Consider the following 26,692-nt stretch of genomic DNA (forward strand, 5'->3'; position numbering starts at 1 on the left):
GGTCTAGTATTAAATGGGGAGGTTGGTGGCCCTGCATGCAGCAGGGGGTTGGAGCTTGGTGAGCCTTGGAGTCCCTTCCAACCCAAGCTAATCTGATTCTATGATTTAATCCATCTCCAGAAGATATGCAGCAAAACTCCCCTCCCCCAGCTCACGCTTCAAGTAAGCAAATTAGTATTTGTCTGTATGTAACATATTCAAAGAAGGTCTCCTGCTACAGAAAGGTTGCAAAAAACCCTTATTCTTAAAAGTGATTGACATGCTTAAATAAGTTTTGAGGCAGCACAGCAGTGGCGTTGAGACCAACGCTCCAACAGCATGAAGAGGAGCAGCAGTGTGCCCAACAGTGGAGGCTTAGACTACCGAACAGCATTTACCACCACTGTTGAAGATGGTAAGTTTCACCTTGGCACCACGAAAATAGAGTTTAAACAACAACAGAAAGACTGAAGAGATGTGATGGCAGAAGTCTCCTCTTTTATCCATCTATAGCACATTTTCTCCCCACTGTTGAGAAGAAATGAACCAGTCTCTTCCCCCATTCATTTTTTTCATGAGGGAGTCATCCTCCACCTGTGTCTGCATTGTGAAAGTAAGAGAAGAGGCTGGAATTGGAAGAGATCTGTCTCTCATAACAATACACCCCTGTCTCAGCACAAATAAATTCAGAATTCTCATTTTCAAGGCAGGATTTTATCAACACACAGGCATATAACTACGGTTGGCAAATAATGGATTTGCACATCAGGGTGGACCGAATCTCTGCTCAGAAAGGGCAAAATTCAAATTGATCTATCTTTCACTTCTGAGAGGCTCAACTGATCTTTTACAAGCACTGCACACATACCTTGCATGAGAAAGACTGCCTTAAGGTACAACAGTCAGGTATCTTCTATAACCTCAAGACAGCTGCACAGAGTAATCCCACCTGTGGCACCGAATTGAACGGCTACTGTTACCTTCTGCAGTGCTGCAGCCCTATTTGCAACAGGGTTATAAATCAGTGCTCTGAGGACAGATGCTCTAGGTGTTCTAAGAAGTCTATCTAGAGATGACCAAAAAGGCTTGTGGAACTTTACAAGAAAATTCTTACTGCTTTAACCCAATCCTCCACCAAAAAGCAAACAAACAAACAAAAAACACACCCCCAACAATGCAACAAAAGCTGCCATTACTGGTTCAACTAAATTTTAAAAGTGGAACACACGCACCCTTACTGTGCTCAGAAATATGCTGGCATTACATTTAGACCTGCAAGCTCTGCTCACAGGATTGAGATGGACAAGGAGGTCTCCTATTTGATTGCTACAAGTTTTAGCCCGAAGCGAAAGCATTATATTTGCATTACACGTGCCTCAAGAGTACATAAGTAGCAATGCATTTTATTTTACTTTATGCCTTAAGCTAAGTGAATGGAATCCCAAAGCAGTGAAACAGTACCCACTTAATACAAGAATATACTGTGCTTATCTGACAAAATATTCCCATGGTCTTTCAGCATGTGAAAGTAGATCGAGGAGCCACTACTGCATTCTCTACAGTAAGTAAAAGCAACTTGTTTGGCAGAAAACATCTTCAAATTACCTTTTCCTTTTTACTTAAGAGATTTTTATCTAGGTTTTTCCCCATAGCAAGTCCTCACTAAGCACTGTTAAGTGCTCTGAATGACATTTATAAAGCAAGGCTGGCCAGGAGACAAGAACTCGATTTCATGACAAAGTAAAGCTCAGACATTTGTTTTCCTCCTACATTAAGGAGTGATGGAAGAGGTGTCTTCCAGTGCATAACTCAAAAGCAAGGCACTCATCTAGGAGAAACAAGTTCAAGCCCTTGCTCCAAATCAAATCGAGTTGCCATACAGGTAGCAAATGCTCTCAATACTGGGCGACTGGTTGCTCAGAATTCCCTGAAGGGAAGAATTTTCCCTGTGAAGTTAAAAATAAATAAATTAATTAAAAAAAATCTTCACTGAAACATGTCACATATGTGCCCTTTGAGAAACTCAACCAAGAAGCAGACATTACCCAGTAGGAGTCACAAGGATAAGGGACACAAAAGCCTTCCCAAATTCAATCCACCTCCCTTCATCATATTCAAAGACAAGGATAACGTTCAGTTCTGAAGGTCATCAAATGCAGGCCTTGGAAAATATGAATCAACTCTGAAGCTAAAAGTAATTTAAAAAGAAATCTCTGTCCAGCCTGCACTACAGGATAAAATCTGAGCACATCAAGAAACTGCAGTTACATCAAGATTGTAGTCATAGTCTACAGCCACCAGTTACAACGCTCTGAAGTTCATAGCAAAGGTATACATCCAAAAAACAAGCCCTCTTTGAAGATTTGTGCTTTTAAAATCCTGGCACTACCCCACAGGCATAGGAACAGTACTAGCTAAAGGAGGGGAAAAAAAAAAGAGAAAAAAAAAAAGGCACTGCACTTCTACAGTGCCACTGCTAAACCAAGAATCCTGGTTCTCAGGGAAAACAGAATACATCCTTTCTTACTGTCTCAGTTTTAGATTAATTTTTACATCCATTTATTACTTTAACAGTTGTAGACTTTCTTCATTCTACTAAAACAACTGTCATATATATATATATATATATATATACACACACACATACACACACACACACACACATATATATATACACACATACACACATAAATACACATACATCAGGAATAAAAGGAAAATAGCCATGAATTTAAACCAGGACCAATGATTAGAGCAAGGAATGAGGTGGCTTTCACATGGCTGGCAATATTAGCAAGTGACATCTACTTCTGGAATACTAGAAGATTTGTGTTTCTGAACTCCCAACAGTGGGATGTAGAACAAGTACCTCAGGGGTAGTTATGGGTTACTACTTTGTAACCCATATCTTCTGCTTTCACAGAACCACAGCATGACTAAAGCTGAAAGGGGCCTCTGGAGGTCACCCGGTCCTACCCCTGCTCAACCAGGGACACCTAAATCCAGCTGTCCAAGAGGTTTTTGACCATCTCCAAGTATGCAGGCCATTGCAGACCTGCATCCAGGAGGTAAAGACAGAGAAAGTATTTTAAGTTTCTTAGCTCTCTTGTTTGGAAATATTATTATTCAAAATCTGATCATTAGGAAGAATTTGTACTGGTAGAAACAACGCATTGCTGCACACTGATAGATGCATGCACTCCTCTCTAGAATGTGAAGAAATGTGAGCACGCAGAAATTTCCAGCTGACTTGTATCACATTGGACTGCAGTCCAATCTACTCACACTAACTGGATTTACTGTTCTTTGATTTTTATCTGCACCAAGAATAACAATTTTGTTCTTAGAAAATTAAGAGTTTGGTCCCATACAAGCTATTTCCTTTTTTTTAAGTACTGTATTTACTTCCTTAGCTATATGCTTTTATTGCCCTTCATCAAAAATCAAGAATACAAAAAAAAATGAAGAAGCTTCTTATATAAAGTTGTATTTACAGTTTTATTTAGCAGAGTTAAAGAGCAAACAATTTTAACATTGTTGTTGTATTTTTACCCAAAGTTGCCAAGATCTAATAAGTTATTGAACAGAAATACCAGGCGTAAGGCAATGATCCTTAACAGCCCATTAGAGATCATCCCATCCCCAAAGAGCAGAGCTGATAAAGGTGGTAGAAAATTTAGATTGCATTTGACTCAATTTCCAAAAATTTGACAGAAGTGATGAAAACAGGATTCCACTCTTGAATATATCTTTAACATCTGCAGATGAAGAAATCTGTAAAGCACGCAAATTGTAAAGACAATTCCTGTTTCCAAGGGAACATTTCAGTGCTTTGAATCCAAGAATGCTATGTTCATATACAGTGGCCAGTACATGACTATGGCAACACAGATGGTAAAAGATTAAAAACAGGATTAGTATTTCTTCCATTCCATATCATCAGGAGGATTCACTTCTACCTTCCTTTTACCAACATCTGACCAGTTGGTGCTCAGAACTGTGCCTCCAGACTCCATCTGCAACGTGAGAAAACATTTGTTTAGTTTGCTACAGGAATTCTAGCAATACAGAAGTCACAGCAGATTGCAAACTCTGAAGAAACCTGAAGAGTTTAAACTTCATGTAGAAGCAATTTACACAGGAATTGTGTACGTCTGTGTTGAATGAAGTCTGACAGTCATCAGTCCATAATCTTCAGCCTAAAAATACTTGTTATCAGTATTGGACATAATGAGAAGTTAATTAACAGGACGCTTTCAGAGGGTCACTCACATTCTTGCAAACTGTACATACAAAGAACTAAGAGAAATTTGATTCTTTCATCCTGAGCAACAAGAAAAGCTCTCTAGGAACCAAAAACTATATCCCCTCTACTAACAGTAACTGAAACAAAGAAACCAACAACAAAGCACAATCTTCCATTGAAACCTGTTGTATCAACATCTCCCACTGAACTAGTGCCATTTACTGCAGGCTCAGGGTCTTGCTGAATAGAAGCCTTTTCTGATGCATGCAAAGCTCAGTACAATGTGACACTGTGCAAAAGATACACATTTCTTTAGAGAAAAAGGGTGAAGACTTACAAACGATTTGTTCATGGCACGTTTCACTTCATCGGTACCATCTGAATAAATTTGCTGGAAAAGTTTATTTAAAGCAGCATCTCCTTCTAGCTTTTCATTCTTTTCTTCTTCTTTGATTTCGACTACCAGTTTGTCCCAGTTCCTTGTATAGTGAGAGGATGATGGATATAAGTGCTGGGTGTCTGAAAAATGGAAGCGTTAGTTAGCTAAGCATTTTCTACAGACTTAAAGCCACAGTTTGCAGAACAGACATGTATGTATCGAGTGAGTCTGACATAATCAAAGCTGAATGTGATTCATTCCAAGATGGGCTATTAATCAGTTTTGAAACACTGCAAAAGCGTTACTTTTCTAGAGAGGCAGAATACTTTGGTAAATAATGCTAATTATTTAAGTAATAATATAAGCACAACAACACAAAACTTCAAAACAGTGACAGGAATAAACATCTGAGCAGATAAAAGCCCAGAGGAATTAATGACAAGCATCCATCCTCAACAATTCATCAGATTAACAGAAGTTATGACTAAATTTAATAAATTAATTTTAGTAATCCCCTGCAGACTATTTCTGTCATTTTCTTCCAGTAAAAACAAGACTGTAAGGCTTTTCATTGTAAATACAGGACAAATTTTATTAAAAACTTTTAACACACCAGTTGTTAATATCTGAAAATAATTTCACAGAAATAAAACTCTTAATGCTAAATTCAGATAACAAACCTGGTATAAACTGCTTTAACTTCAGAGAATCTCCCTGTCCCTCCAGTTTTTCCCATCTTACAGCTTCTGGTTTCTTCATTTTTATTTCAACCTACAAAACATGAAATGAAAAACAAAATTCATCCAGATGACAAACAGACCAGACAAATAATTCCAAATTAGTTGGATTTTGTAACAGTAAGAAGATAATTACATTTGGTTTAGAAACAACCTCTATTACAAAGCCTGCATTGTAAAAAAAAGATAGGCTTACCTTACCAGATGAAGTTGTGGGACTTAAGTGACTTGTCAACTAAGCTCTGGTACAAGAGCTAAGCAGTCACATCAGAGTTTCACCCTTTTGTTTAGCATTACTTTCTGATGCTTGTTATTTGCTCAATTCTTTTTCTAAATGATGGCACCCCAGAAGTAATGATAGATCACAACATCTCTACACTGCCAGGCACAAAAGTACATTTCAGTATCTGTTTATTGCCTGGCAGTTCTAGTAATTAAATAGAACTTTTGAATGACTTCAAAATCCAAGTGCTAGATTTAATTTTCACCCTCCAAAAAAAGTATATATGCTGTATTTGTTGAATACTATACAAACCAGAGAAACATCCAGGAACTATGCTGATCCTTCCAGTGGAGAAATGCAGAAGCTGTATTCATTTGGTTCAAAGAACACATTGCAGCAAGAGAAAATTGACTAGTATTCATTGACAGAACTGGTAATTAAAAGTGGATATGGTTGTAATTATAATAGAAGAAACAAAATTTAGTGAAGCATGCCATGCCTCTATTCACAACTACACACAACCCCTTTAGACAACCACATGGAAACAGTTCTTGCACAGTCATCCTTAACCTTCAGTCACAGGATAACAGCTGCAAAACAAACTTTGCAAAAGAAGGACTCTGTAGTGTCACTTTTAGGTGGCAAACTACCTAAGTGCTAAACCTCAGCAGCTCTTTATTTCTGCATAGCTTAGCATAAGAGAACTCTTAGCTCTTCCTAAAGCCACTGTAACCTGGAGATCCCTGCAGACCCAAGAACAAAGGCACCACTGTGAAAGCTAACCCGAAGGATCCCAGCAGCACGTTGATCTGAAATGTGAACTTTACTTCATCCATTCTTCAAATCAGTCATTGATAAGTAACAGCCCAAGATGCCTTATAAAAATAAAGAGCTTTTTTCATTTCCAAACTGTCATATTTGCAATCATGCTGCATTTTAAGGAACAGAATTTTTCACTGCTGTTGCTCCAATTTTTTTTTTCTTAGGGAAACTACCGATTCCTAGAGAAGTTTAAGTACACATTTCCTACCACTACCTTGCACTGAGAACAAGAAGACATAAAGCACAAAATGAATGCCCTTCAAAACAGGATGGAGTTTCAGTTGTGATGGATTTTTGTTTTGTTTTTATAAAGTCCAACAACAACACAGAGCTGACTTCCTCACTCCTCCTGTCTGAATTTCAAACATTTTCAGCGAGCTCACAAATTAAGCATCATGATATTGATCTTAAAAACAGTGAAATAAGTCACAGAACTGAAATAAACCAATAGAAATATACATATTGTATTATTCTGATTGATCAACCTGCCATTCAAGGCCAGGCTGGATGTGGCTCTGGGCAGCCTGGTCTGGTGGTTGGTGATCCTGCACACAGCAGGGGGGTTGAAACCAGATGATCATTGTGGTCCTTTTCAACCCAGGCCATTCTGTGATTCCATACCTGAAGAAATCCCACATTCCAGTGCTTAATACTGGAATCTGTGTGAACACAGATTCCTGTTGTAACTGTGCAGAAGAAGCATTCAGGCTGTGCCAATGATTACTCTTCATTAAGTCTAAAGGAGTTAGCAAAGCTTCCTTCATTGGACTCCTCTAAAACTACTTTGGAAATTACAACTGTGAAGCTCATCTCTGATACTCACAAATTTAATTCTCTGCAATTAACACAAGGAAGCTAAAATATTTTTATGGATCTACACGTAAGATTAGTAGCTCCACATCAGAACTAGCAGGTTGTTTGGTTGTTTTTTTATTGGATTTGGATCTTATGAATCCAACATTTAAGTTAATTAGCCACTTACATAGGCACTAATTGGTTAGCAGTGAAACACTAAGTCTTAATTTAAAACCACCTGTCTATCCTCCACTTCCTACACAACTCTTCTCAAGTTGCACAAGCCATTATCAACTCAGCTGCACATTTATGCTGAAGAGGACTTAACATGAAGATTTTTATACTCTGACTACCAGCACATCTCCACTGAACAGCCTGTAATGACAACAACAAAACCCAGCACATTCTCAATACTGAACCTGCTCAAACCTATGCCACTTCCATTTTCCTTCTGTCTGCTTCCCCTTTTGCTATCTCCTCTTATCCTTATGCTTCAGGGTTTCACCAACATATTTCACTAGTTCAAACACAGGCTGCATCATCTACCAAGAATGATTACTGATGCAGCAAAATACTGAACATGAACCTCCAAATACAGATTTCTTTGCAGAGTACAACCCTCCTCAAAGATCCCTTTGGCTACTTAGAGGACTCTGCCCACGCATTTAAGAAAATCTTTATACTTCTGCTGTTCCAATAATCCCCCTCTCCTTTTTTAATCTGCTAGTTGGTACACTTTCCTCTCTGAAAGTGGCCCTGAGTCAGTACTATATGGCAAACATCCCCGAGGAAGAGGAAATGCTACAAACTAATTCCCAGTGTAAGATACAGATTCCTTAAATCTAAACCATTTTGACACTGCCCAACCAAGTATATTTAGCTGAAAAACTGAGACAGAAGACATTTATGACCTAAGCCTTTTCTCGTCTACTCCATCTACTTCCATTCAACTCACCCATTAGGAGAAGTGGCAGGCAGGAGCAAAACCAGGGATCATTAGCTGTATACCATTATACAACCAGGTCTTTCAAAAATAAAGCTATAAAATTCTGCTTTGAAGATGCCTATTTCTGCTTTACTTGATCTAAGGAGAAACAACTTTGTGAGTCCCAATTATGTGCACAAATGGCAATAAATGCATTTTCATGAACGTTTTCAAGCAGATACTGATAGCTTTCACATAGACAAGTAACATCATTTGTGTCTCACCTAACACGTAGGTACTGTTAAGCTTTTTTCTCTCCCTTGAAAAAGATTCAGTACCCAGGCAAGAGAAATACATCTCAGTGTTTTGCCAGCTCCTTTGATTTAACATTTATATTTCATTAAACATATGCCTGTGCGCCTCATGCCAGCTTTAGAATAAGACAGGAAAAATTCACCATAAATTAAATGCTTTGCATGCCAGTTTAAGAAGCTGGCTCTGGTTGTTAACCACTTAATCAAATGCTGCTTTAAAAACCTGCAACCGAATAGAACATAAAAAAAGGTTCAAAACCTTTAGGTGCACGAAGCTTAAGTTATACACAGGTCCTGGTTATGCTCCAAATTCAAGCTCACCATACATTAATGATACAATGCACAGCTACACTAAGCCCACATCCTGTTTTCAAAGTTAATCTTTATTGAAAGTCAGTCAGTGAATGCAACAGAAGCAAAGAAGCTCCGAAGCTGCATTTGTCAGAAACACAGAGCAAATGACAAATGCAAAAAGAATGATGCCTTACACCCACCTGTACCCACGGCCCTCCCTCTTATAACCACATATCTCTGAAAGAAGTCTGCCTCCATCTTCTTTATGCTGTCCCTTGAGGCAGGAAGATTTCCTCCCCTCAGCTTTTTCTGCTTAAGGTTGAACAACCTCTCCTTGTAGCTCATGGCTTGCAGCCACTGGCCACCCTGATAGCTCTACTACAACAGCGTCCTTCTTCACCAGTTCAGATGAGATACATAAAAACGAGCAAAATTCTTTTAAAAAGAAAATTCTGGTATATGCTGACAAGTTGTGAGAGATTTATTCTAACTTTTAAAGCATCTTCTATTCTACAATTCATGCTAAGGGAAAGTTTGCTTGGAAAATTTGTGTCGAGCTCTGATCAGACGGATGAAGGAAATCAAACCTGGCAGAGTTAGAGCAACAGCTCAGACATTGATTTTAAGATGTATGAAAAATATCCTTTTAAATTCTGATGTTTTGCTATATTTAACACAGGAAAATAAGAAATCAGGCTTTCCAATCAACTCCTTAGTTATTGGAGCTGGTTATTCCAATCAACTCCTTAGTTATTAACTCGTGATGTCTAATACTGAACTACTGATTGTTTTGCCCCAGCTGTGAGCTTTAAATCATATCACAGAATCATAGAATAACCTGGGTTGAAAAGGACCACAGTGATCATCTGGTTTCAACCCCCCTGCTATGTGCAGGGTCACCAACCACCAGACCAGGCTGCCCAGAGCCACATCCAGCCTGGCCTTGAATGCCTCCAGGGATGGGGCATCCACAACCTCCTTGGGCAACCTGTTCCAGTGTGTCACCACCCTCTGAGTGAAAAACTTCCTCCTAATATCTAACTAAACCTCCCCGTCTCAGTTTATAACCATTCCCCCTTGTCCTATCACTATCTATCCTCATAAGCAGTCGTTCTCCTTCCTGTTTATATGCTCCCTTCAAGTATTGAAGAAAGCCACAACAAAGTCTCCCCTGAGCCTCTCGTTTCCAGACTAAATAATCCCAGTTCCCTCAACCTTTCCTCATAGTAGAGGTGCTCCAGCCCTCTGATCAGATGAGGCCCTCCTCTGGACCCACCCCAAGAGCTCCACGTCCTTCCTGTACTGGGGGCCCCAGGCCTGGATGCAGTACTGCAGATGGGGCCTCACAAGAGCTGAGTAGAGGGGGACAATCACCTCCTTCTCCCTCCTGGCCACTCCTCTGGCCCAGAACATACAACATATAGAACATACAAATGTTGAGAGTTGTCATTCCACAATCATACAATGTATTTTGTTATCTAAATTTAAAGCAAGGACCAAATATCACCATGTTCTAAAAAAAGAGTATGACCCATTAAAATTCCTATTTTAGTATCCTAGTTTTAGCATCCTAGTTATCCAAAGTATTTTTTTTTTTTTTACAAGTGTCTTATATTCTGAATTCCAATAAATTCAGTTTAAATAAAGTATTCTGAAATTAAAATAACTCTGCAGTGTAAACAAAAGCTATGGAGAATTAGTAATTTTGTTTGATAAAAAAGGTATCACAACAACAGAAGGGATTTGGCATGCAGCTTTCCCTTGCCAGCTATGTACTATGGATAACCAAGTGTACAATGATCCAAGTTTCCACCTTACTGACATTACACAGCAACAGCTCATCAGCATTTTGGATTTGCACAGAGGTAGCCAGCTGTGCAGATCACTTCTGTAACCCAAACCTCTTTGCCACATCCCTTGTACATAACCATTCATATGCCTGTTGTTCTTATACTCACCTTCTCTCAAGACGAGAGGAACATTTCTTACACAAACTTGCTCTTTATACACTTACATAAAGCATGGACATTGACTTACATGCTTGTTTAAAATATATTCCTCAACATGAAGAAGTTTAGATCTGCCCCACACCCACCTGCATTCACAAGGAAGTTCATCTTTGCCCTTTCCTTTACGCTTAACACAAGGCAGTGTGCTTTTTCAGTAAAGCTGCTCGGGGTATTTCAAGGTTTGCATTGCAAAATGCTGGTTTGAGGAAAAGAAAAATTCCACTGATGCACAGTACCATATTCTTGGCATGAAGCAGCTGAGAGCATGCTCCTACCTCAGACCTCTCTATTAAGTAGCAAATGTCAACTGTGAAAAAATGCTGAGGGTTTCTAACCCCTCCTGTGCTTGCAGCAGATCTTTGATGTCTAATTAAAGTTTTGGGGTCAGGAAACTGATTTTTACCACTTTTTCAAATGCTTCTAAACTGCTGCAGGCCACTGTTTGCAGAAAGTCCAAACCAGTAAAAATTAAAGATGTACAGAAGTTGTGCTGAGGCTACTTGCAGATGCAAGACAAAGGTGAAGAACAGACAGCACTGGTTTCCTTCAGGAGCACAGGGACACATGCTAAAAGCGCATATTTGTCCTCCTTTGCACTATTTGTGCATTTGTACTTCCCTACCATGTTTGCTGGACAGAGATAAATCAGCTAACTTCACTTTCAATATATTTAATCCATCATTTTCAGTTTTTATGTTGTTTTCCTTTTATGAAGGGAACAGAAGGATAGCTGCACACACTTACAAAGAGCAGACTCGTTCCAGCCTTTACATTTTGGCTCCCTCTGCTGGAAATAAGTTAAAAAGCCAAGTAGCACCACCAGTGTACCTTTGTTAGTTGCTGAAAGCAACTTGCAGTTTTCAACGTGGTACAGTTCTTGCCATCTCAGCCAACACCTGAACATGACTGAAGACAATGACTAAAACAGACCTACTTACATGCTTTTTTTGCCAAGCAATGCTGAATTTTAAGCAGCACTGAGAGATCCACCTCCAGCTTCCCTAAGCTACCAAAACACACAGGACTGTTTTACCATCTGCCAGTTTTACTGTTTCAAACTCTATCCATTACATTTATTAGTTCTAACAGGTTAAGTGAAACTCGAAGTCGGTAAGTCTACCCACTGCTAAACCTGACTGTGCATTCCTGTTTCCTCATTTAGCTGAAAAGAGCAGATTGTTCATTGCCCAGTGAAGACTTTCAATATCCTAGTGGCAATGTGGCTCACATTCAAAGCAGTGATACAAAATAAAGCACTGTAAACACATCCAGGTATTCTTCCTTTGAAGAGGAAGTTTTTCACACAGAGGGTAGTGACAGGTTACCCAAAGAGGTTGTGGATTCCCCATCCCTGGAGGCATTCAAGGCCAGGCTGGATGTGGCTCTGGGCAGCCTGGTCTGGTGGTTGGCGACCCTGCACATAGCAGGGGGGTTGAAACTAGATGATCATTGTGGTCCTTTTCAATCCAGGCCATTCTATGATTCTGTGAAATTATTAAATTACAGGAAAACTGCTTCTATCCCATGAAAGCACAACTTCCTCAGAAGCTTCTACTCACTTGATTTAACTGGTATCTCATATGCTGTTGTTACAGACAAATCACAGAGCAAGACATTTGTGGAGCAATGCAGTCACTGTCCTGCAGAAATCTAGGCTGGGAGAGGCAGGAAGGAGCCACAGTCTATTCCAAGTGCACAGGATTCCTCCTGATACAAAGTAGATCACAAAACTACTATGAGAAAGCTCTGGCAAGGTTAAGCTTATTGACAAGGTGAAGCCATTGACCACTGTATGTCACAAAACCACCTCAGCAGGATCCTGCTGGACTCAGGCTCCCAACAGCTGTGGGAGTGCAAAGAAGTCACTGCTGAAAAGGGCTGCAAACGCAAGAATGATTTTTTTCCAGCAGCATCTTAATCACTAACTGTACTTACCCTTCTGGCTTCAGTATCCATGTTTCAGGCACGTTATCAGCAGCTCTAAAAATAATCTTGTCCCTCTCTACTCATCAGCTTAGCCTTCAAGCATGCAGCAAGATGAAGAGACTTCACTACGTCTGTAACTGTCATCGAGACATGAGAGTCCTCCCAAACACAGCCTTCTAATGCCATTCCTCCTGAGAGCCTTTTCAGTCACATTTAGCTGTGATATACATGTGCTAGCATGCACTCTGGGAGACTCCTTCCACCCTTGGCCCAGTCTGGAGACTATTACCAGGATTCTGGGTGCGATTTTTGTTTCAGTTTGGTGACAGGTTTTCATTTGGAATGGGAAAGAGAAGAGATAGGACAGGAACTACCAGGGAAAGATGAAAGATTCTGATTTTCAGTGCAATGGAGAACACATTTTTGAAGTGAGTTTCTCTTCATATTCCTTTACCATCTTGATTCATGTTGGAAAACCAGCTAAGAGCATGTGACCAGAACTCCTCCCAGGTGTAAACCAGAAGCCCTGTTCCAGGAGCATTCCTAACCTGCTCCCATTGCTAACAAGGCTTCAGTCCATGAGACCAGACATGAGTCTGACTGAAGTAATCCCTTGACTACAGCCAAGCTGCTTGGTTCAGTACACCACGCTACAAAGGAATGAATGTACACACAGCTGAGGTGGCTGCAACAGATCCCATTGCTCTGCACTCACTTGGAAGAAGGAAGCATGTTTAAGAGTCTTTAAACATCCACCTAAATTGCTGATAACTTTTCATGACCAGCTATCTCTTTCATCCTAGCTGTTCAGAGGTATGTCCAGCGTTATCTCTAAATTCCACAGACCCTGATGTCTCACAGGCCAGTCTCCCAGTCTCTGCAATAACTCATTCATCACTTCAAAATGGAAAACCACGACAGCTTCAGATAATATTAGTGATGCAGGAGGATTCAAGTATGTAAGATCTTGCAAATCATACATCTACACTGCAGGTTCGACATCTCCAGTTTATTAACAACTTCAAGGAATAATATTAACTAACAAAGAATCAGATGTAGTACAGTGTTTGCATTATTCAAAGTAATTGCTATGTATTTTCCATACTGCCCATGAGAACAAAGTACATACACAAAACTGCTGCAACAAAATCTGCATTTCCAGTATTCAGACAAGCACTGATGCTGCATCGTTCTCTTAAAGCATTTGATGTTTGTCAAAGCAAAATATTTTAAGCCCATAAAGAAGACCTGGCATGCTTCAGCATCTTTAATGCAGATCTGCTTTTAACGTTTTTAATTCAGGCTCCATCTGCTGGTCAGAACCAGAACTATCGGAGGCATCACGAACCTGCATTCCTTCACTGTACTTTTCCAATGCTATCCTTTTCCAGGAGAGGAAGTACACCTTGAAGTGTAGGCTTCACCTGTTAGAACACCCCCTGCATTTGCTCTTATCCTGTTCTGCCTTAAAAATACTCACTCCAAATTACACAGGAAAAGCACTACTGGGACGTAAATGCAGAAAACTTACAATTCAGACACTGTTTGAACAACAAAAGCTTTTACACCACTTTGAGAATAATGGTCTGAGCCAGACTTCAGACTACCAGAGATTATTCAGCTCCAGAACAACTAATCCAGGCTAGAGATGGTAGCACAGGAAGCTCAGCTTCCTTAGTGCGATGAGCAGAGAAACTGGGCCAGCATTTCCACAAAGCTTTCTTATCACCTCGATGTTCCTCTTCCTGAGAGCATGCAAGGTTACTGTAGGTACCTTTTTCAGAAGGCAGCAGGTAAAATGGAACATGAGAAAGGCATGAAACTTTAAAAAGCTTTGTAGAACCACTGTTGATATAGAAGGAATAAATGGTTTTGATACTTTCATGCTTCAGAGGTTCAGACTTGGCTCTGTGGATAATGTATATGTCTACGTAGCATACCAACAATATACAAAAATCTGACAGCTTCCTATGTTATCTGTAGTATAGAGGAAAAAATGCTCAGCTAAAGCCTTCTCTCTCCTCATGCAACATCCAGGTGTCTAACAAGCACTGCTGCCAGAAATAGCATTGAATATACAGGCTCATGAAAAGCCAAGAACAATTAACACTATGTGTAAATCCTACCAGCAGGAGAGATCGTGAAAGGGTCAACAATTATTTCAACACTGCAATTCTCAAGCTCTGACATTTATTTCTTAGGGAGAAAAAGATGACAGTACTCTGTAACACAATTTGGATTCCTAAAAGTTTAGTAACAAGCAGTTCATACTTTCTAAATACCTGAATTGTACAGGTTAGGGCCACAGGCATCTTTTAACAGCAACTGTTAAAAGCATCCTCAATATAACTGATTTGTATTTCACTAAGTACCATCACATCACTATTTCTAATATTTGCACGAGTTTAGAACACCTTCCACTCACCAAAAAGCACCCTGAAAGAAAAGCAATCCTATACAAAGAGCAAAATATTACAATTGTTGCAATGAGCCATGACAGCAGATCAGGAACAGAAATAATTTACTTTAAGAGCTTACCTTTGTTGAAAGCACTTTAAATGTACTTTGCTCTGGCACTATAGAATGGAGAAGAACAAGCTTTAAGTTGTAGTCTTCACCTGATGGAAGCCTCACCGATGCATTCATCTGTTAACAGTTGAAAACACATCTCTGGTCATCTTTGAGAGCAGTTTTCCATTTTGGAGTAAAGAATTGTCATTTGACATCAAGATGAAGTGATTACTGATCCTTTACTAGGATACTTAAAACATCAGGCATCAAAATTTCAGACAACACCACTACATTTCTGCATTATTCAACAAAGTGTTTGAAAGTACACTACAGAATTGAAATCTCCTATTCATTTTTTTAGCCAGCAAGTACTTAAAAAGCCTATTATCTTGTCAGCTTGATCTGCATTCTTTAGAGAAAGAATTATAGCAAATGAACTATCAACATATTAATAATGGAACATGAAACAATTTGCAACTTCCCTTCTAATTCATGCAAGCAATGTTAAAACTGTGTGAGCACTTGCCACACTTTAAAGACTACAGTAGCAACCAAATACTTCTACAGTTCACCACACACCAACTTAGCTGAGAATAAGAACCTAACTCTTCAGTGTTTACCCTTAATTAAACACAAATGTCATCGTACTGAGTATGGCATTACAAAGATTACCACACTTCCATGAAATGCACACTTTGCTACAATTGACAGTTTCAGAAACACACCCAAAAAAAAAATCAAAATGACCCCACCAAGACGTTGCTTTTCTGTTATCATCCTAAAATTATTTATTCACAACTACTTTGAGAGTACCTCTCATGCATCTGGAATATGAATGGACAGAGATACACTCAAAAACATGAACTCCAGATCACTTCCTCCAACAGGCAAGCAGCCAAAAAGCAGATGCTCCCTCTGCAGCATGTATGTCACACTGCAGGTTGTGTGCAAGTCCTAAGGACCTCATTGCAGCAAGAGCACCCAGTTCACTTGATTCTACAGATAACTACAGCATAACTGTATGTCAAAATGTTCAAACTGAAGACAGCTTCTAGCATTTCTTCATGCTTTTAATACAAGTGAACACCATCCGGTAGAACTACACCTCATGGAATCTAGGGATGCTTATAATAATTAACATAAATCACCTCTTTCTCTGAGAACTGCACTCTGACACCTTCCTTCTGAGCATTCTTGATCATTATAGTCACAATTACTTGAGATTCTGTTTGGTACCAGTCGTAACCTTAAAAAAAAAAAGAAAAAAATGCCTCTAAGGAGATGTTTAAAAGCAAAAACAAGCTAAGAAAAAAACCCCACAACTCCCTTGGAATACACAACTCCCACAAAAGCTGGAATATTATACTGCATAGTTCAAGGCAGGGGGGAGAACAGTGTCCTTCCACACAGCACTTACAGATTTGACATATATTTAAAGAATAGAAAAATGATTAATCGAGGAATTTATGAAAATTGGGTCACCTTAACCAATTCACATTATAGCCTGCCTTCAATAAATTAAATAGCACTTTTTACTTCAGGATCTTAAAAGCACCTCAAAATCATTACCGACATTAGGCACTACGAGCAAATCTTTGAATTAAGCTCATAATGAAAATCAGAAACAGAAGCTAGAATGCCTACTCCATTCCACGCTCCCCCAGCAAGAACAAAGTCAATGACATTGTTTGAGAAACAGTTCACTTAGAAACTTCACAAAGTGGCAGTCTACAGAATTGTTACAGTCATTATCTTGCATCTCCAATCCCCATGTCAGCAAAGAACAGTTAAGACAAATATTTTGGTTCTCACAGCAAAGCTGAAGTCAACTTACTTGATCTTGGCTGACAGAGGCTGCTGTTGTGTATTCTAGACGAAGCACATTGCATTGGAAAGAAAGTTGCATCAGTGTAAAAGAACATACATCAGTGCACCAGACATATATAAGAACAAAGATACAAAGCACTTCCATACTGATGGCTTTTCCTCTGTATATGGGTTAACTTAGGAAAGAAAGATGAAATTCTTCACTCTACGTTTGTGACAGACTTTAAGAGTTACAATTTACAGACTGACAATGCACACACTCGGTGCATCTCACAACACACAGGCCACACACTGCAGAGATAACAACTAGATCAGCTTTAATTTCTTTCCTTCCTGGCTAAGAAGTACACCTGAAAGACACACAGCAGCTGTGTTGCTCATCTATGAGTCACAAAGGAAGCCTGAAATGGGTCTAAGAACGAATGGCACAGTTTTTAAACATAAAAACCCTTTAAATCATATGTCTTTATATACACCCACATTATTTTCTGCACATTTTCTCCCTCTATCCTATTACTAAGGTATAAAAAAAAAATGGCACAAAGACTATTTTTCTTTCAAGAAGTCAATTCTGACATTTCTTTTGAAGATTTCCAATTAAAAGGGGAAATATACTTGTCTGAAAAAAAAAAAGCTGAAAAAAAAGTCTGCAAAACCCACTTGTGAGCTACCACAACATCTTCTAGCAGTCATAAGTGAGTTAGCATTGACAAGATGAGCTGATTTTTTTATTAGGTCATAGATTGCAAGTTCAAACTTGAATGAGCACACAATAATTTCCAGACTTGTATGTCATTCCTAAGTTTTTCAAGCTGTAAGAAGCCACTGAATTCTACAAGCATGTTTGAGACAAAATTCAAAACATTATTAAGGAAAACACCTTACCACTTCTGTCTGTGATCCTGCAGGAAAAAAAAAGAAACAAAAAAGGTCAGAAATAAGTGAACCCACATGACTTTTATTTTACTTTTCTTCACTGACTCTAGTCAATCTGCACTTATGCCAGTCTCAATAGTACAGAAGTTAAAAACATGCCAGCCCTACCTTTCATCTGCTGCCTTAATGACCCTCTATTTTTAATTAGGCTTTCTTCCTGCTACCCACTTCAACAACCAACTTGTGCAAAGCTACAACTGTAATACAAAACATGTTCCAATTAACAGGAGGAACAAGCTTTGCATTGCTTTCCTTTCCTTACAAGAAAAGGATATAGACCTTCACTTAATGAAATCAACACCATGGCAAAAAATAGAATGGAAATCACTTCCTGCAAGTCTGTGCTAGCTTGACCATCCCTTATTTAGAACAAACTTCTCATCAAATCTGTATGTCATGCCAGGTAGCTACAGCTAGTGAGTGAGATGGAATCCCAGCAGACACATTCACTGGCATGACCTTAAACACACTTTAACACTTGAATGTAAACAGCAGCTCAGTATTTCCTCTTCTAAATGTTTTTCCAAAGCAAAACTCCCTTTGTTTCCTTGTAATGCATACTGCTAAAAAAATAAAAATCTTTGGAACATTGTTTCTCCTGCAATTGGTTTTTAGGCAACACACGTTGATAAAAACTTGCATTCTTTCTGCTGCCCATTCTCCAGTAAGTTACAGAAAGAGGGGAGAAGTCACAACAGGTGGAGGAAAAAAAAAAAGGCAGCTCTTCTGTTACAGTCCATTAAAATCAGCAGGCAGTTAAGCACTGCAGGTAAGTTCACTGCCAGAGGTGTCAGTCTGTAGAAAGATACAAAAGGAAACCGTGTGCACACTCACTGACTATCACCACAAGACAGCAGAGCTGTGATTAGTACCCAAAGGCACTCTCCACATGAAATCAAAGAGGAAAACCACCAGATTTTCATTGCTCTTTCCCACTTAAATTCTCAAGCCTTGAAAAAAATAATGTTGATGTTGGATTTTTTTCTGACACATGCTTCCACGGTTCAAATCAGTTGTCTGAACTTTAACTACATACCCCCTTTAAGTCTAAAGAGTCCAGGATACGTAGTCAAGAGAAACAAGGCATAAGAAAACGTGACTTCTTTTAAACATCAAAACTTTGGTTTCAGTACAAAGTAAACTGCAACCCCTTCAGAGAGAAATGAAACAGCTTTAAATAACAGGGCACATCAAATCCTGTATCAAGTAAATGTGCTTTCTCTCACCGTTTAACGTTTCCTCACATCTTTTAATCCAAACAGTAAAGGTATCATCTACATCTAGAAGAGATCAAACACATTAGCATTACAACTCTTCAAGTAATGGCATGCATTGCATAAAGAACAGTTCCTTTCAACTCCAAGCAGGAACAAATTGATCCCAAATTCATACCAATTTATTAAATCACGGTATTATTTCCAAGTACTTCCACGTAAACTCATTCACTTCAGTTAATTTTTAAGTACTTTATACAGTTCCTCTACTTAACTCTGATATACTTAATTAATTTCAAATTAATTTCTAAGACACTAGGCTTTTTTTTTTTCCTCCCTCTCAACTGACCCACATATGATCCTGCTTTCCAACTGAAATCTACGTGAGAGTTAGAGAGCAAGAAGTACTGTTTTAAGCACTTCTCCCTTCTCTTAAAATTACTTCTCCCAAACAATCACATGCTGCCTCTCTAGAGGATTACCAAGAGGCCCTTCTGTTCTGTGGACAGCCCACAGGTTGGTGTGAGTTTGCACAAACACCAGGCATTTTCTCCTGGTGGTTTCACACATACTTTACATGCATATCTACAGTTTCAGGGATGTTAGAAATAAGTAGGTGCCAATTTCACTTTACAAATCAAAACCACAGAAGAGTCAAGATCATGATGATTCTAGGAAGAAGCTCGCTAGAGAAATGAATTCATTGGAAAATAGCTAATAAGGTAGCAGAGCATGCATCATTTCAGCACAATAAACCCTTCACAGTCAGGAATGACAAAAAAAAAAAATAAGCTGCAGCATTACTAACCATCCACTAATCACAGCTAAACTTCTATCTTTCTGGAATTCACATTGAGAGACACACAAGCAACCTCCCTGCAGAGGGCTTGAAGATGCTTAAAGAAAACCCACACAACGTTCCAGGAGAAATGCACATAAGATGAAATGTGGCTCCACTGCAGTTCTACAGAAGTATTCACCTCAAGCCTTTCAGCACGCATACATTTTAAGGTGTGCCTTATACAACTGCTACCCACTGCAAAGGGAACAGAGTCAAATCTACACTTGGCAGCAATTGAAGAATTCTCTTTTTAACTACAGCCCTATAATTGCCACGCAATACAAAGATCCAGAGTTATCTGCCCTGCTGTCCTGGAAGATCTGCCTCTTTTCCTGCATTCCAAAACACCATAAATTGAAGCAAGAACTTCTTTTCCTCTCAGTAATTATTCTCTCCAACAACTTAGCAACAACATTATGAATAACTTTCAGTTCAGAAAGCCTAACTTAGTCTTCACTTGCACAAACGAAGACGTTTTCTTTGCAAAGTTGGCACGTTCCATCTTTACTAAAATTAATCAGGTGGCCAGAGCAAAAAGGAAATTTCTCATGCGGATTTGTTCTAAACCCACATCACGTACTGAAGAGTGGCAGATCATATTGCTTTTTCAGTACGAGGCAAGTCAGCAAACCCCACAACACCCCACTAGTCTCATGGCTGAGTGAGATCCTGCTTCCTAACTACGAAAGAAAGAAATTCTCCACATTCAGTAATACACCACATCCTATTAATCTGTTGCTGTAGGAGACTAGTGCAGCACTGACAGGCCCAGGGCAGCAATAAGCACAAGTAGTGAGCATTAGTGTTCCTCAGCATTCCCAAGACATAAAGCAGATCTTCCATCAGCAAGGAACAGAGGCATGTAATGGTGTACTTCTGCCCCCTTGTGTGGCAAAGAAACCAGCCTTGCCAGCACAGAATTCCCTGCTGCAGCAATTCTCTATCAGGCAGCAACAGCTCACATCTTCTCTCTTTATCACCTGCTCAGTGATACGTGGCTAATTTCCCCATTGTGCTTTGCTCATTTTATGCTTGCTACATTTAACTGGAAGTTAATTGTTTTGCCAAAATGCTTATGTTCACAATTATTTTCACCTGGGACCCATCAAACATTTCCACAGAACGTCAAAAGCAAATTCTGTTACTGGCATAAATTTGCCAGCAAGTTGGAAAACACAGAAACTAAAAATCCGTGTTTTAAAGAAAGACTTCAAGAATCCCCTCATCTCACAACATGTCACAGAACTTTGTGATGCTGAAGACCATTAGAGGCAAGCTTCAAAGGAGAAAGCAATCAGGAAACACTGGGAAGCTTCAGAAACATTTCAATTGGGCAAGCAGCAAAACAATGACAAATAAACAGATAGGCTTTATGTGTATTATGTATATATATATATTTTTTTAGTTTTCTACAAATGCATAAGAGTAGCAGGGGGCACAATCACTTGGCAGGAGGAACCATAACTAGCTTATGCTCCCATCAAATTGCACTTTTAGATCAGAGGAGCAGGACACTTGTTTGGGAGAGGCAAAGTAATTACATCTTTGCTAAAGCTTTCAGTCTCAGCCACTGCTGTGGATAATATAACTGAAGGATCCCAGGTGATGACAGTGCTTATCAGAGTAGTGCACTTTGCTCTGTGTAACCTTTCAAGATGCTTTTAAGATTTCCTTCTGCTGTTGAAAAAGGGAATTGAATGAGGTGAGTTTTATTTGATGTGGAGAATAGAAGGAAAGATAAAGGAATTATAATCATCTAGAAATTACTTTGTTATATGCTTCCTAGGGTTTTCTACCAAAGTTTTCCACGTTGAACTATTTCTTTCCTGCTTCTAGAAGGAAGTCATATGATTAGAAAGCTCTAATTCTCCCCTAGATAACGTGTGCAGTTCCAACTGCCAACACTTTAAGGATAAAGAGAGCTCACACACACGCTTCTGTCATGCAGTGAGAGCTGAAATCCATTCTGCCAGTTTGAATGCCCACTAAGCTGCAGGCTCTTCTGAAGGCCAGCCCATCAGGTAGTTTAACCACTCAAAGTTCCAACTACACGTAACTCTGTTCAGAAACCTTCCTGTGAGAATTAGTGCCACACCATTGCCACTAATTACCTGCAAGACTTCTGGGAAGCAGGGAAACACCCTCCTTTTGTAAGGCAAGAAAACTATACACTACCAGCTAAGAATTCCATGTGCATTTTTAAGCAGTTTTACACTTCCATGTAGCAACTGCACAAGTATCTCTAAAAGCCAGACCTGGTCCAGATATCTCAAATCAGGCACCTAATTCCTAAGCCTTAAGAAAAACAAAAAAACAACAAACAAACATGGTCTCTACTTTCAGTTAATATGTTAGAGAATTTCATTTCTTATTAGCAAAGGAGTGCTGTGCACACAAGAAATTTTAATACTTACTGTCCAACTTCTGTCCCTCTTTGAAAGACTCTAAAGCAGATGCATAGTTTTTGATATGGTATTCTCCTAACCTGACACAAAGAAAGAAAAAAAACCACAAGGAAACTGCAATTACTTTCTAATCTAATCCACATGCTGAAGATTACCACATCCCCACGTGTTGGAATTTAAATCACCTATGAAATCTGTTTTTTAAATAGTTAGGATGTTAACATAATCACCCCTCCCTCCAAAAAAAACAAAAAACAAAAAAAAACAAGAAACCACACCAAAAGATCTATTTTATCTTATAACCACAGCTTTATTACAAAGGAGTTACAAGCAGCATGGCATGGAATTTACTCATTCACAGTCTTGCAAGAAGTTTGCATAGAGCAATAATCCAAATGCTATTATTGTCCTAAAGAATACCAGAATACTGTCAGATACGATACATACCCTTTCCTAAGAAGTGCTACAGCGTTACTGGGGTTGAGCTCTAGGGACTTCTTTGCATCTGCAACTGCATCTGTTGGAAGTTAGTTTAGAGGTGAAGATTATTATGAAAAGCAGTGAAATGCAAGTCTTCCAATACGCCTCAAAAAAAATAATCAGTACTATGTTAGCTTCCTTAGCCTGCATACAAATCAAACTGACTGAGTAACAGTTTGATAAAGTCTTCAACCAGCTATAGAGCTCCATAAAAGATGAAGCAGTGACTTTCATTTAGTCAAATCCTTAGGTCTGAACTGTGAATCATCATCACTTATCTATTTATTTTGTTTGATTATTGACAGGAAATTTGGGCTAACTGTTGAGTTAATTCAGTTAACCAAATAACACCTGGGTGGTAGATTATCACCTTCCTACCACAACTGGATTCAGTGTCTACAAAAAAAGCACATAAGGTTGGAAGAGCTTACAACACAAAGCTTAAAACCTGCCTAAGAAGTCTACTGAAAGTAATGTTCCAAGATAGTACTGTGCTAAACTCAAAGAGAAAACTGGGATTGCAGAGTATCAGATTCACTGCAAGTTTTGCAGATACAAAATAAAGATGAGGAAACTTTCAAGCATGTCCTAACTGAAGAACCAGCAAACTAAGTTACAGCTTTGTTATTACTGATGTGTCATAATACACTTGTAAGAGGACTGTCAGTGTTGCCTGAAGATGTTACCAGTGTAGTTCTGTAGAAGAATATGGGCATAAGCTCGTTGACAGTAATATTCAGCATCATCTGGACTCTTTTCCAAAGCTCTTGTCAGTTCCTGTGAAGAAACACAGAAAAACATGAAATGGCACTTCGGAAATCCCCGTGAAGATACATTACCAACCTCTGTCAAGTAAGATGTCAGAAAAAATACCCTGAACCAGCATGAGTGTTTACCTGTTGATCAGTTTTCATCCATAAAGCTTATGGACGAAAGCATAAATCCATCAGAGCTCGAGGTACAAGGAACCTGCTGGTTATACCCATTCCTTGCAGAGAAGGGACTATCAATGCCTTAACTAGGAATTCTAATGCACAGGCGATCCTGTACGTTCCAAAAACCTTCCTATAATTCTCAGCATACCTGAGAAAAACACTGTGAGGGAGACATGCCTGGCTGTGATCTTGGGCAATGTGCGCCAGGTGACCCTGCTTGAAGCAGAGCTTTGTTTAGACTAAATGATCCCTAAGTGGTCCCTTCCAACCTCAACCATTCTGTGATTTGTACACAGGTCTGATGGATTTGAGGAAGCACTGCAATGCCAGGGATTTGAAATCAATATACGTTAGTCAATATGCCTGTGCAGGAATAACATGCCATGTCCAAAGCATTGTAATGTGATAAAATTGTATGTTATAAGATACTATTGAGCATGGGAGATTGTTCTGAAGCATGCTCAGCAAGAAAAGTACAAGGACAAAAGACTCAGGCAGAATAGGGCTCAAAGAATACGCTGTTGCAAAATGGGAAAAGCATTTAGTACTTCCTTGCTAGGAAAATCACTGGGTATGCAGACTGAAATAGTTATATTATACTCTCTGAGAGAAGAGTTTATTATTTTTGCATAACAGAATGAAAGCACAATGACTCAATGCACACACACTTGGAAAGAATGTCTCCAGCTCTCCTACTAGCAGAGAGCAAAGCTCGTCTTTGAGGAACATGGCAGGTCTTCTGAAGCTACCTCACTACGTCACCATAGTACAGTTACTATGTTTGCTAACTTCACTGAATTCACTATTCAGAATTTGGCAAGCACGAGGGTGGCTAAAATACAGACTTCAAGCCTGCATAAATGTTAGTACAACACAGCTGCTAAAACTCAATCTCACCAAGCCAGAGAAAAAAGGATGAGTAGCAGGGCCTGTTTTAATTCAGACTGGTGCCCTGCTCTCTTTATACGCTTACACCAACTAGGAACTACATGGCCACAACAGCTTCTTCCAATGTACGTGACACTTCCATCAGCGTCATAGAAAATGTACAAAGCTCTGTGCAAGTGCAGCACAAAAATCTAAAACCTCAGAGGTCTCCGAAGAAGCAGGAGGCAGAAACAGGCACAATAAAAAGCAACGCTAGATTTAACTGTACAGACATGTAAGTTTAAGGATACATTCAAGAGCAGACATCATTATGTAAATATTCATGGTATACAGATACTCTGGACAGGAGAAGCATGAGGAAACCCAACAGGATCACATAACACTGTGAAGTACAACTTCTGACCCTCAACACCAAGCAGGAGACTGACACTGAAAACTACAGGTGCCTGACAAGCAGAACCCATTCTATGACCAAATGTAACCTCCCATGCTCTGCTCTGAAAACAGGAACACTGATCAGAACCAGCAGTCAGTGCAGGAACAGATTCCTCAGAGGAACCTGCAGAATTAGTCTTCATTCATGGAAAGCAATCAATTTCAGCTGGGTGAACTTACATTGGTTGGCTGTCAGTCAATCACTACATCTTGTTCAGCTACTCCTCCTCAAAACAAATCATACAGCACAGCTACTTGAAGTCAGCCAAGGGGCAGCTGACTGGCACTAAGAATTCCAGATGGTGGACATCAACTGCAGTTACTTAGACAAGCTCAGGACCTGCCCTCCCAAAGACTCAAATAGATGCCTCCAAGTTACCTTCACTCCAGGCCCTTACCGTGTGGTCAAGTTACAAACACATCTGTAAATCCACAAATAATGACTACAATAATGGGAAAAGTTGGTATGAATTAAGTGTTCTCAGCCTCCTGTCTCACTCGTGCCTGAATTTAAGGGGGTCATCATCCTTTTGACAGAGCACCTCACCAAAACAAAGATATGAATGCTTGTTTCAGCAGGTACTTCTGATTCTCTCCTAAGCCACCACTACTTACACTGCAGAGCATTATTCCACACAGCAGAGTACTTCTTTAAGATGACACAAAAAGCCATTAAGAAGTTCATGGCTTTATCACAGAATCATAAAAGAATCATAGAATGGCCTGGGTTGAAAAGAACCTCAAAGATCATCTAGTTTCAACCCCCTGCCACGTGCAGAGTTGCAAACCACTAGACCAGGCTGCCCAGAGTCACATAATTCACTGTTTAAACACAGATAATGACCACCCAGTTATATCAGACCCAGGAGCAGGAAGCCAAAGCATGCACATCAGGAATTAAAGGAATCACAAGTTGTGAGAACACTGTGGGAATGCCACGCAGACTGGACACATGTCCTGTCAAGCGTGCAGGCAGGGCACAGCACCACTTACAGGGTGCCAAGACTCAGATTATGAACGTTAACTACATGAGTTGAAAGACCAGTTGCCCAAGGAGGCTGTGGATACCCCATCCCTGGAGACATTGGTGACCCTGCACATAGCAGGGCGGCTGAAACTAGATGATTATTGTGGTCTTTTTCAACCCAGGCCATTCTATGATTCTAAGGGCAAGCAAACCTGGTGCACTACGTACAGCTCCAAGCTGGTAAGTCATCAGAACGCTAAGTTGCATTATGGGACTCGACTCACCGGCAGAATAAAGGCTAATACACTGAATACCTTTCTCTGACAAGCTTGTTTATTTAACCATAAGTGACAACTGCTTCATCCACACGGCACACAGAGGGGGATTTTACTTCTGCTTTTCCTTTATCAGCGCGAGTGCTGTGACAGAAGAGCCCCGTATGGAGCCAGGCCCCACACACAGGGCAGCCTTCCGTGAGAAGCGTGGCGATCCACCCCCTGCACGCAGCGCTGCCCGTGAGAGCCCACAGTCCCTCCCACAGCCCTCCGCCGTCCACCGTCCCGCTTCTCACCCTCGCCGCCGCCGTCGGATCTCGATCGATATC

General features: G+C 39.7%; 1 protein-coding gene across 1 annotated transcript; it reads right to left on the minus strand.

Annotated features, from left to right (window-relative positions):
• Nucleotides 1-3,458: 3,458 nt before the first annotated feature.
• SUGT1 (SGT1 homolog, MIS12 kinetochore complex assembly cochaperone) lies at nucleotides 3,459-26,692 on the minus strand (the record flags this gene model as incomplete). Its single annotated transcript, XM_010728881.1, has 12 exons — nucleotides 3,459-3,995; nucleotides 4,563-4,744; nucleotides 5,285-5,375; nucleotides 15,188-15,295; nucleotides 16,309-16,404; nucleotides 16,994-17,029; nucleotides 17,873-17,889; nucleotides 19,150-19,203; nucleotides 22,393-22,463; nucleotides 22,831-22,900; nucleotides 23,550-23,640; nucleotides 26,660-26,692. Coding segments are annotated over 12 exons (951 nt in total), but the record flags the coding sequence as incomplete, so codon positions are not given.

The sequence above is a fragment of the Meleagris gallopavo genome, chromosome 1, assembly GCF_000146605.3.
Source record: "Meleagris gallopavo isolate NT-WF06-2002-E0010 breed Aviagen turkey brand Nicholas breeding stock chromosome 1, Turkey_5.1, whole genome shotgun sequence".
Classification (NCBI taxonomy): Eukaryota; Metazoa; Chordata; class Aves; order Galliformes; family Phasianidae; genus Meleagris; species Meleagris gallopavo.